We start from the raw sequence: 11,714 nt of genomic DNA on the forward strand, positions 1-11,714 counted from the left end.
ACAGTTTTAACCCTAATCGCTAACCTAATCCCAAAATCATTTCACACTTTTCTTCTCCGTGTTCTTCGCCGTTTTCTCTCTAACATCAAACCCTAATCTAATCCATTTCCTCTCAATCGAATCGACGATGCCTCTTACCAAGAAGCCTGGACGCAAGAGATATGTTACCCCCAACGCTTCTCTCAGGCCCGGTGGCTCTAATCCATCGTCAAAGGTGAGAAGACTCAACCCTCTACCACCTCAATACAACTTCACTCCGGCGGCTGAGAATCCTACACCTCCGACGCCTCAAGAAGAAGTCCGCATTTCTCCCCAGCTATCGACATCTGCGGCACCGCAGGTCAGAAACTATCCACCACCGCAGGTCCTTTTTCAGAACACCGTGAATCGAGTTGGTGTAGAGCATCCATCTCGGTCATCAACCGAAGTGATGAACAATCCAACGGTTCAAGCGAATCCATCGGAAGATTCTGCGAGATCCCCAAATGCAGCCTCTCACGCTCAAAGTCATCCTTCTTCTCAAGGTCACAACTTCGCAGAGTCAGATCCAGTCTTGCCGGAACTCCAGGAGGACACGTTGATGGCTCTAAATGCGATACTTATGGTGCCGGACCGTCATAAGTTCACCACCGTCCTCTCTCCGGAACCGAAGCCTAACACGACTTGGTATGTCTACTTTTTCATAATTTTACAACCGTGTTCTAGTTAGTTGGTTGATTTTTGTTGTCTGATTGTAGTAAATACTCTTAGGGATTCATGTCTGTTATTGGTTGGCTTCAAATTATGAAACAACCGTGTTCTAGTTTGTAAATTAGTTACACTTACAACCGTGTTATAGTTTCTGTAAACCGTGTTTTAGTGTTTCATGTCTGTCAAATAACTGACTTGATTCTTTTGTTATATGAGGTTTACTCGTGATGCTAAATCAGCACTGGTTCGGAAGATTACTAGAGTTTTTACAAATAAATTTGATGGTCCATACTACAATTGGTCATGTGTGCCTCCGGATAGACGAGAAAGATACTTCATTGAGTTTGCGGTATAGTTTTATGTTTTGAAGTTTCCTTCATAGATAGGTTTTGATTAAGTTGTTGTTCACTAACTTAATTCTATTTTCCTTTTTTCATAGAAAACACACACTTGGGATCCTTTAATAACAGGAACAGTACAAGCGTATTTCTATGAGATATGCAAACGACGGATGAAAAACATGGTTAGCGACATTAGGACTAGTCGAGTGAAACCTAAATGGATCGAGGGTGACCTGTGGAAAATAATGGTTGCTCAGTGGGAGACTGAAGAAGCACAAGAAAGGAGTCGAATCTATTCCAAAGCTCGCATGTCAGAGCGTAATGGTCTCGGTCCTCACATGCACTTATCTGGGCCAACATCTTATCAACAAGTCAAACAAGGCTTGGTGAGTAACTTATGTTTTTTTCTTACACCTTTGCAACTTAAACTTATGTCTTAACCCTTTTCCTTGTTTTTGTAACATTCCAGGAAGAAAAACTTGGGAGACCAGTGACTCTCGGTGAGGTTTTCAAAGAGACTCATACAAAGCCAGATGGTACGTATGTGGATCGCAAGGCCGAGAAGATCTTCAAAACTTATGAGAAAAACTTACAGGCTAAGCTATCTGAGATTGACTCAGATCCTTCACGAGTTCAGGAGCTCACAGCAGAAGATTATACTGCCATCTTTCTTCAGGTGAAGTTACACTTCTCACAATCAATATTTAAATCTTTAACTTTCATATTCTCTATTTACAGTTATTTACAGTTTCACCTTTTCTTTTCTCAGTCCACTGAAAAGGATTCACGAGGTAATATTTTTGGTCTCGGTAGCCTCAAAGATCATCCTCAGAGTCTTCTCAATGGCAACAGCTATCATCAACAAGGACAGTCATCATCATTTGTAGCATTGCAAGAGCAAATGAAGGAAGCTCAAAGGATCATTGAAGAACAAGTTGCTTATGCGACAAAACGTGATGCTGAGTTTGCTGCTCGTGAAGCAGAACATTCCAAAGTTGTGGCTGAGCAACAGAAGAAGATAGATCGCTTGGAAAAGTTCATGCAGAAACTTGATCCGGCCTTTCTCGAGTTCCATGAGTCTGAATCAAGTGATGCATCCATCGACCCTCCTACATAAAGAGCATCTCCTCCTTAGGTTAATTCTTAGGCTACTTATCTCTCTCTATTTCTTACTCTAATGAACTTGACAATTTGGGATGATGTGTTTTGTTCCTTGTCACTTAAGAGAATCATAGTTTTAGGTTCTCTCTTTTGGTTGTAAAAAATTTGGTTCTCTCTTTTTGTTATTGCTTATGTGGTGTACTAATGACAATCATGGTTAACTTTTGGTAATTAAAATGCAAATTTTAAGGCTTTCTTTGATTATAAATTCGAGTTATAAACAAAACAAAAAAAAAGAAAAGATTCTGGTTTTTAATCCCTATAGTCTTCAAATAGTCATTAAATCTATCTTTACATAGTGGCAACACAGTAGTCAAATAGTCGTCTCGTAGTAGCCACGTAGTCGCTACATTTAACAACTATATTACAACTATTCTCAAACTAATCTCCTTCACATCGCATTAATCGTTAAACTGTCAGCAAATAGTCGTATGTATTTACTGACTACTTTACGACTATCTGTACATAACGACTGTTCAGAGTTTTATTAATCGTAACTTAGTCACAAAACAGTCGTAAAAGTTTACGACTACATTACGACTACTTTTACGACTACGAGTATTAGTCGTAACGTAGTCGCTATTTACCGACTACAAGACGACTGAATTTCTTACCGACTATCGTTTTACGACAACAGTGATTAGTCGTAACGTAGTCGTAATTTCTGAAATAACAACTAATAAACGACTATAATTACAGTCGTAAATTGCCTGCTTTCTTGTAGTGGGTAAACTCTAGATCTAGCCTTATCTATGCTCCTTAAACATTGGTGTGATGCTAAGATGCTTGAAATCAAACCCTACCCTCTCAGTTATAGGATCAGCATTAAGAATATCTAGCCTAGAAGAGATTCTACCACAATCAAGCTTGACCAAAGCAAACAAACCTCAGACACAGCCCAGCCTAACCCATCCTCAAGATCCTAAGCTACTACTCACAAGAACACATGATGAACATCAAAGTCATAAACCCAGAAAACACTGAAACTTGCATCAAATGAAAGATAAAGCAAAGATCTACAATACTAGAGAAAGAATCAAACTCAAATTCTCAATATTCTGAAAGTTATGAAACCAACAAGATCTAAGAAAAATAAAAGTGCAAAAGGAATAATTCCCAAAAAGGTAAAAACAAGGTTTCTGACTATTCTCAAAAGCTGGACTCTTGGTGGCTGCTGGGTACAAGGTCTTTAAATAGAAAAAGTAGTGGAACCCCTAAAAATGCTAAAAGACAAAATAGCTAGGCGGCTCGGGCAACTCGACCCGGTGCTCGGTCGAGTGACCGGTTGAGTTGGCTTCTCTCATGCAGCTTCCACTCGGTCGAGTTCCTCTCTGCACATGGTCGAGTGTCTGGTCGAGTGGGCGGTCGAGTGGGACTTTGGACCTTGTTTCTTCAGCCTTAACTCTCTTGCTTTCCCTCCATGATTGCTTCACTTCTCCTCAGCATTGCTTCCATGCTCCTTAAGCTCCAAAATCACTTGTTTATGCATGAAAAGATGCAAATGCAATGCAACTAAACTCTAATGCATGATTAGTCCTAAAGCTATGCAATAATGGTCAATATAGAAAGCAAAAGATGCAAAAGAGGTGAATATATTAAGGGAAAACAGGGTAAAATATATGAACATCAAGAACACACACAACAAGTAACCCGCTTAGAAACACGTCAAGCAAACGCTTCTTATTCAATCTTATACAAAAACTCCCGTTTCTTACAAGACTTGAAACTAAGCTCACTCTCCTATCTATTTAACAAAACACCCTATGTAGATCTAAAAGAGTTAAACACACTCACCTTCTAAGCCTTTTTATAAATGCTTGAAAGGTTACAAATCTCACAACTTTCTACCCCACGAGTGCTAGCTCTTTTCATTGCTAGCCCTAGTCTACTTATACTCGCACCTAAGATTTCTAACCTAAATCTTTGTGCATCCTAACAAAAAGGAAATATTCTTGATCCCCAAGAATATTACTTCCTCATTCCCTTATCGAAATATACTCTCAATATCTTCGAGTATATTACGATTGCTTCTTCCTTCCAAATCCTACGACTCGTCATCTCGTCGAACAATTTTCCTCCACATCAGCACTTCATGCCACGTCAGCAAATCAGACCTCTGAGACTCTCCACAGCATCTTGTCACCTTCAGAGCTCTGATGCACTTTCAATCTCTCCCTTTTTGATTGAATCTTGCCATGCAAGCATCCGTAGCACTAATCCTGAAAAGCATAAACAACAGCCAAAACAAACGCAACCCTACCAACAGAGTATTGCATCCAAAAAAAGCATACGGTTAACCGATCAGCAGGCAATTGTTAAGACATAATAAATCATCCTACAAATCCAAACCAAGTCTTAAAATCGAAAAGCCAACAAGTCTAAAAAAATAAGAAAACAGAGAGAAAAAAATAAGATTAAAACAACAGCTCCCCCATAGCTCAAACTCCCCCTCAAGCTTATCAGACTCATCTCCCTATGCTTGTTTGGCACAGATTAGTCAAAAATATCAATAGGATAAGACGAAAAGAAAATACAAGCAGAGAAGAGAAATACTTACCGGCTTCCAAAGCATCTTTGTAGGATCTTGATGGCCAACCGGATGGTTTTGCGCTCTGAAGACGAACAACTCCAAAGAACAGGCTCCGCAGGAAGTGAAGCAGTCTTCTTCCCCTTGTTCTTCTTTGTGTCTTGTGGCCAAAGACTCGGAACAGGTCGCTGAGCTTCCAAGAGCTGATAGATGAGGCTGGGAAACGGCAACCGGAAGCCAGATTGAGCTTGCAGACCCAACTGTATGATCTGATCGTAGATCATTCTCCCAAAGTCGAACGGAATGCGATGCATGATCATGTAGATCACCATTGCTCTGTTCGTCGAGATATAACTGGTGTTCACCGTTGGAGACCAGTTGCTGCAACATATTTTATGCAGATCCTTGATGACTGGGTTTGATGTGAGCACGGGATCGGTCACTCGGCCAGGGTCACTCACATCTCTCGGACACTCCTCGGTCACCTCTCGGACGCCTCTCGGACACTCGGACAAACGGTACCAGCGTCCACTAGCCAGCGTGGGCGACAAGTATCTGACCCAGAACACCAACGAGGCATCATTCAGTCCCTAAGGATCATCAAGGAGGAGCAAGACAAGGTCATCTATTGGGCAGTTCAAGCCAAGCTCCAACCTTTACACCAAGGACTCATGGCTAGCATTACCAAAGAAGAGCCTTGGGTGCGACCAGCTTTGGGAAGCTTGATTCGCGTGTCTTCACCATCACGCTAGTGTGAAGACACCTCTAAGCCAATAGAAGGAGCTTTACTCTTTTTCTTACTTCGGGTTTGTCCCAATGGGTTTACCGAAGAGGTTTTAACGAGGCAGTGAGCTCTAGTGCATCTCCACTTCATTCCCGCTTGGCTCATGACTTGGAAACATTCATTGATATGCTTAGGAGCCAAGGAAGTGAAGATCCTATCACCGCGTCCAGCCAATGACGTGGCAATCCTATCTCTTTCCCTTCCTTCCTTTTGAATTTCTTCTTGAACCTTCTATGACCGTTGGATTGGTCTTTGCTTTGATTTACTTTTGCTTTTGCTTTATGGCCAAGTGTAAGGATCAGATCCTGGCCACGTTTTCTAGGGTTAAGTGTTCCTTTATGTAAGCCTCCCTATATAAAGACCAAAACCCTCATTGTAAAACTCAGACTTGAAGATTGAATTAATTTCAAAAGAGAGAATCTTTGTTTCTTGTCTCACCTCTCTCCTTAGCCCAAGTCCGGGACTTGGCTTTTGAGAAACCCTAGGAGATTCACGAACCGGGTTCATAATCCCCTAGTTCGACCGTATCACGAGCCGAGCCATCTCTCGTGTGTCGTCGCATCGATCCACCCTTCCGTCCATCTCTACCGTAGCCGCTCGCAGCCTCAACGTCCCGTATCGTAGCCGCTTGCAGCCTCGACATTCTGTATTGTAGCCGCTCGCAGCCTCGACGATCCGTACCGTAGCCGTTTGCAGCCTCGACGTTCCGTATCGTAGCCGCTCGCAGCCTCGACGTTCCGTACCGTAGCTGCTCGACCACAATGAGGCTAACGTCTGATCTTTCGATCCGCTCGTTTGTTTTCCGTCAAACTCTGTTTCCACCGTTTTTTTCCTTCTACTTTCATCCTTCAAAGTTTGGTCCGAGGAAAGTTTCCGATAAACCGGCCGTCTCGAGGAACTGACGTTTCGTCCGTACCGCGAGCCGACCGGCGATCACATCAGTTGGTATCAGAGCCAAAAGTTCCTCCAAATGTTGTATCTTTCCTTCACCTCTCTATTCTCGCATCTTGTATCATCATTTGCTTCCTTTGTGTGCTCTATGTTGTTAGCTTTCGTTTATGTGTCTTTTGCGGTTCTATAGTTTATCCTTAGCTTCGCATAGGTTCGTTAGTTTTCGATTTATGCATAGTTATCTCGTTAGATCATTTGTTCCTTTGTTTTTTCATTGTGTTCATAGTTTTGTTCGTCGATGTTCTTGCCTAGGACTTGTTAGATTGATAATTTAGCTTGTTTTGCTTTTGTGTTTGTGTTGTGGTCCCAAAAGTTTTGCTTTTTGTGCGTGTGTTTGCTTTTTAGGCGCGTGTAGGTTCTTTTTGTTTAGTCTTAGGTTGTCGTTTTTGCCTTGCTGTCCTCAATCATTGACTGCCTAGATAATATCTTATACGCCACCTTTTGATGCGTTTACTCACGAATATCCGATTTGTTTTGACGAGGTATGTGACTCACTTGGCCATCGCATAGCATACGGACCAAGTCCACGTCATCGTTCGAGAATCATCTCCCGACCGTGGTACCTACCGTTCGTGACCCAAAGCCTGTTCGTGACATCAACCGTTCGAGTTTCTCGTCCATACCGCAAGTCATCGTTCATATTGGTCATCGTACCAGCCATCTGTACCCGTCGTCCGTACAGTCGCCCGACCACCGGTAGTCGTCCGTACCGTCGACCGTACCTAGTTCCCAAGTCCGCGATCGATAGTCGATGCTTGAATCAACTTGATCAAGTATGGAGTATGAGGATTTTAACTCTGATGAAGAACCATGGTACGAAGAACATCATGGTCCTGATCTGGAACAAGAGGCCACCGAAGACGAGCCATGGTACGACGAACACCATGGTACCAATCCAGAGGCTACCGAGGACGAATCATGGTACCAAGAGGACTATGAAGAAGGGCCGGCTCAAGTCGAACACGAGCACGGACCACCGAGTTATAATTGGCCGTCAGCTCCACAAGCCACACTTCATCGCGAGCCATTGCCGATTAGTGACGAAGAATCCGATGGCGACAACTTGGGTCATTACTACGCACCACCCCAGTATCACCAAGAGCCCAAGGAGAAGTTCCCAAGATGCGCCAAAGGAATTCCGACCTGGACATCGTACGCATCATCCAGCAAGACAAGTGCCGACCGTAATAGAAACAGAGGCCTCCCGAGCTGGGCACCACGCGCAGCACCAGCCGACAACTCTAGCCGCTGTCAAAACAAGGCCAAGGCAAGCATTGTGGAATCTCGTACTAAGTCAAGGGAACAAACCTCAAGGAAGCCGGTGCATTCTCCCGGAGCACCAAGTTTCACGGACGAGTTGATCTCTATCCAATCTCAACTCCGACATCTTGGAGAAATGTTGGACCAGGTAGAGTCATCATACACTCGTGGAGAGTCATCACGACACCAACACTCAGCCCTTGTGACTTCACCAACGCCGGATCCGCGAGTTCATCATCGGCCGAAGCAAGATGAGTTGACAAAGAACAGGCCGAGTTCTGAGGTTGTTAAGGACGAAGCACCAACGGCGCAAGCTGACCGGGAGCTGTGCTTAGAACTGGAATTCGATCAACAAATTGGTCCTAAGGAAGTCATTGGTTCGGAGGAATTGTAGAGAAGCCAGCCGAGCCGCCTGACCACCAAGCTTACGTACTCGGAGATACAAGTTTTAGCCATTATGTGGACCAAGGTCAACTCGCTACCGCTCTTGACGACCGAGCCAATACTCGACCGCCGCGTCTGGAGCCGACCATGGTACGTGAATCTTCATCCGAGATGCGTACCGAGTCATTAGGCGACGCTAAAGAAGACATTGGCCGTGTGATTAGTCCTCTATCCGATGCTCACTCGGAAATGGGGAGTTTCAAGCAAGTTGAGCCACCGAAGATTGCCATTGAAGGGTGTTTCCATTCGGTATTATTGTTGACTACTTCGAGTAGTATGCTCCAGCTGGGAGTTGCCAATACTGTGCCACCCTTGTTCATCCTTAGTGCCAAGACCTTTACCGCACAAGGTCCTATGGCGAGGCAACTTTGCAACTTTGGTGCGGCTCAAACTTTTGTGTGGTATCCTGGAGAGCTTTAGCAACCAACCACGGTTCATGAAGGGATCAGAGCAACAAACGCCACTGGCCTTACCGGGGAAGTCTTATCCTTTTGTCTTAAGGCCTTACTTTTTCTATTTGATCCCGGTAAAATTAGACCGCGGTTGAACTTTTGATGCTGCTGATTCGGTTTTCCTTTTTGATCCAGGTGATGAGCAAAGTTTTGAGGTCAAAACTTCTATAAGGGAGGGAATGATGTGAGCATGGGATCGGTCACTCGGCCAGGATCACTCACATCTCTCGGACACTCCTCGGTCATCTCTCGGACGCCTCACAAACAAACGGTACCAGCGTTCAGTAGCTAGCGTGGGCGACAAGTATCTAACCCAGAACACCAACGAGGTATCATTCAGTCCCCAAGGATCATCAAGGAGGAGCAAGACAAGGTCATCTATTAGGCAGTTCAAGCCAAGCTCCAACCTTTACACCAAGGAATCATGGCTAGCATCACCAAAGAAGAGCCTTGGGTGCGACCAGATTTGGGAAGCTTGGTTCGCGTGTCTTCACCATCACGCTAGTGTGAAGATACCTCTAAGCCATTAGAAGGAGTTGTACTCTTATTCCTACTTCGGGTTTGTCCCAATGGGTTTACCGAAGAGGTTTTAACGAGGCAGCGAGCTCTAGTTCATCTCCACTTCGTTCCCGCTTGGCTCATGACTTGGAAACATTCATTGATATGCTTAGGAGCCAAGGAAGTGAAGATCCTATCACCGCGTCCAGCCAATGACGTGGCAATCCTATCTCTTTCCCTTCCTTCTTTTTGAATTTCTTCTTAAACCTTCTATGACCGTTAGATTGGTCTTTGCTTTGATTTACTTTTGCTTTTGCTTTATGGCCAAGTGTAAGGATCAGATCCTGGCCACGTTTTCTAGGGTTAAGTGTTCCCTTATGTAAGCCTCCCTATATAAAGGTCTAAACCCTCATTGTAAAACTCAGACTTGAAGATTGAATTAATTTCCAAAGAGAGAATCTTTGTTTCTTGTCTCACCTCTCTCCTTAGCCCAATTCTGGGGCTTGGCTCTTGAGAAACCCTAGGAGATTCACAAACCGGGTTCGTAATCCCCTAGTTCGACCGTATCATAAGCCGAGCCGTCTCTCGTTTGTCGTCGCATCGATCCACCTTCCGTCCATCTCTACCGTAGCCGCTCGCAGCCTCGATGTCCCGTATCGTAGCCGCTCGCAGCCTCGACATTCTGTATCATAGCCGCTTGCAGCCTCGACAATCCGTACTGTAGCCGTTCGCAGCCTTGACATTTCGTATTGTAGCCGCTCGCAGCCTTGACGTTCTGTACCGTAGCTGCTCGACCACGATGAGGCCAACGTTCGATCTTTCAATCCGCTTGTTTGTTTTCCGTTAAAACCTGTTTCCACCATTTGTTTTCCTCCTACTTTCATCCTTCAAAGTTTGGTTCGAGGAAAGTTTCAGATAAACCGGCCGTCTTGAGGAACCGACGTTCCGTCCGTACCGCAAGCCGACCGGCGCTCACATCAGTGTTTTTGATCATCGTTGACACCAGTTGCTTGTAGAACTTCACCTTACCACCAGATAGAAAGAGTGCCAGATCCTCCTCCAGAATAGCAACTATCTGCAGTCGTTGCTCGCGCACATCAACGAATTGTAAACCGAACAGGGCGTTGATTCGACCATGATAGAATTCATACATCCAGTCCCGAACAAGAACATCAATAGAGTCCCCCCTCCACCTTCACCGCAGAGAGATTTGCCCAAAACTCATACACAACATCCGAGTCAAAAGATCTGACTTGAGAGACGGTTTTCAACAGACCAGCCCGATCAATCAGCTCCCTAGATTGATCATCAACTCCTAGGGAGTAGCAAACTTCGGAGGCAAGGTTCGAGAGGCGAAGAATCCATACCTATGAGCAGCTTCAGAGGATATGAACCATTTGAGTCAAACTCCTTGGAAGAGGTACCGCGAGAAGTGGAAACGCCCTTATCTTTGGCGAGAGACGGACGCTTGGGATCGCGGCTGTCGGCATCAACAGTCGGTTGTCTCTTGCGCAGACGCGACGAAACTCCCTGACTTGACAGATCAGGCATGGGAACATCACCAGTGAGATCAATAACCGGGAACCGAGACGGCACCTCCCTTGGTGGGGGGAGACGAAGAGTCACACGTCTCGTGGTCCACCTCAGTGAATGAGGGTGTGGGCATTGGATTCTCCGGAGCCGGATTCGCTGAAGTCGACTCGTCTCGAGTCTCGTAAACGACCATCGCCGTGGTTGGATCAATCAGCACATGAGGAGACGGTGGAGGCAGTGATGATGGCGGAGTGTGAAGCTCATCATCCGAGCTCGAGTCATAGTGAAAGCCACTGAAGATCGATTTTATGGTGATTAGAGGTTAGAACACACAAACAAAGGATAAGAAGAAGTAGAAGCCTATTCGACAAAGAGTTGAAATCGCAAGGATGGATAGGAAAACGCCAAAACCCTAGCCGCTCCCTTTTATACACCTCCGTGTGACCTAATGGTCTGCAAAGACTCGGCCCAATAAACTTAGCAATCCTGAAAACCACTCAATTAAACCATTAGTGTACACCGAACCTTTTTTCCTTTTTCGTCTCCATTCACTTGCCAAATCACCACACTTGCATTAATGATAAGAATCTAAATCACATCATTCTCCCTCTTTTAAAAAAAAAAGAAAAATTAATACGTTCATGACCCAACACCAGATACACACAGCCACTTATGGTGAACATGCTGGGACCCAGACTGAGCAATACACACTTGAGAGCAAGTTTTTTTTTTTTATTAGGTAAAATCACACCACTAACAAGAGACTAACCATACATGTGTTGTCTTCCCTCCCAATGAAAACGAGGAGAAGAGTTAACCACATGTTCAGAACCTTTGCCAGGAGCTATCACAACCTCTTGAATTATTGAAGATCAAGGAACTGTTGCATGTGGGTAGACTTTCACACTGGCATGCCTTTAGTCCGCAATCTATCCCAACATGTTAAGGCAGCTGGAGATAATCTATTTGAAGAGCACACTTTTTTTTACAAAAAATTGAATACCACTCAGCCTTCTGTTACCTGTTTCACCGCCTTGAAATTTAGTAACATCACCTGATTTTATCAATCACTG

The 11,714-nt window shown here is 44.5% G+C and overlaps 1 protein-coding gene across 1 annotated transcript; it reads left to right on the forward strand.

Annotated features, from left to right (window-relative positions):
* The first annotated feature begins 127 nt into the window (after positions 1–127).
* Positions 128–2,148, forward strand: LOC147927349 (uncharacterized). The gene is made up of 5 exons (XM_087487417.1): positions 128–666; positions 907–1,039; positions 1,130–1,421; positions 1,505–1,707; positions 1,801–2,148. Exons 1-5 carry the CDS (start codon positions 128–130, stop codon positions 2,146–2,148), a joined length of 1,515 nt encoding a protein of 504 aa, XP_087343543.1.
* The last annotated feature ends 9,566 nt before the right edge of the window (positions 2,149–11,714 follow it).

This window comes from Camelina sativa, chromosome 15 (assembly GCF_030686135.1).
Source record: "Camelina sativa cultivar CO46 ecotype springtype chromosome 15, ASM3068613v1".
NCBI lineage: Eukaryota > Viridiplantae > Streptophyta > Magnoliopsida > Brassicales > Brassicaceae > Camelina > Camelina sativa.

Excerpts from the sequence above, each read along its gene's own strand:
- LOC147927349 (XM_087487417.1), top strand. The coding sequence starts at position 128 with ATGCCTCTTACCAAGAAGCCTGGACGCAAGAGATATGTTACCCCCAAC. Across the intron at positions 1,040-1,129 it reads GATACTTCATTGAGTTTGCG|AAAACACACACTTGGGATCC; the intron begins GTATAGTTTTAT and ends CTTTTTTCATAG. Across the intron at positions 1,422-1,504 it reads AGTCAAACAAGGCTTGGTGA|AAAAACTTGGGAGACCAGTG; the intron begins GTAACTTATGTT and ends CATTCCAGGAAG.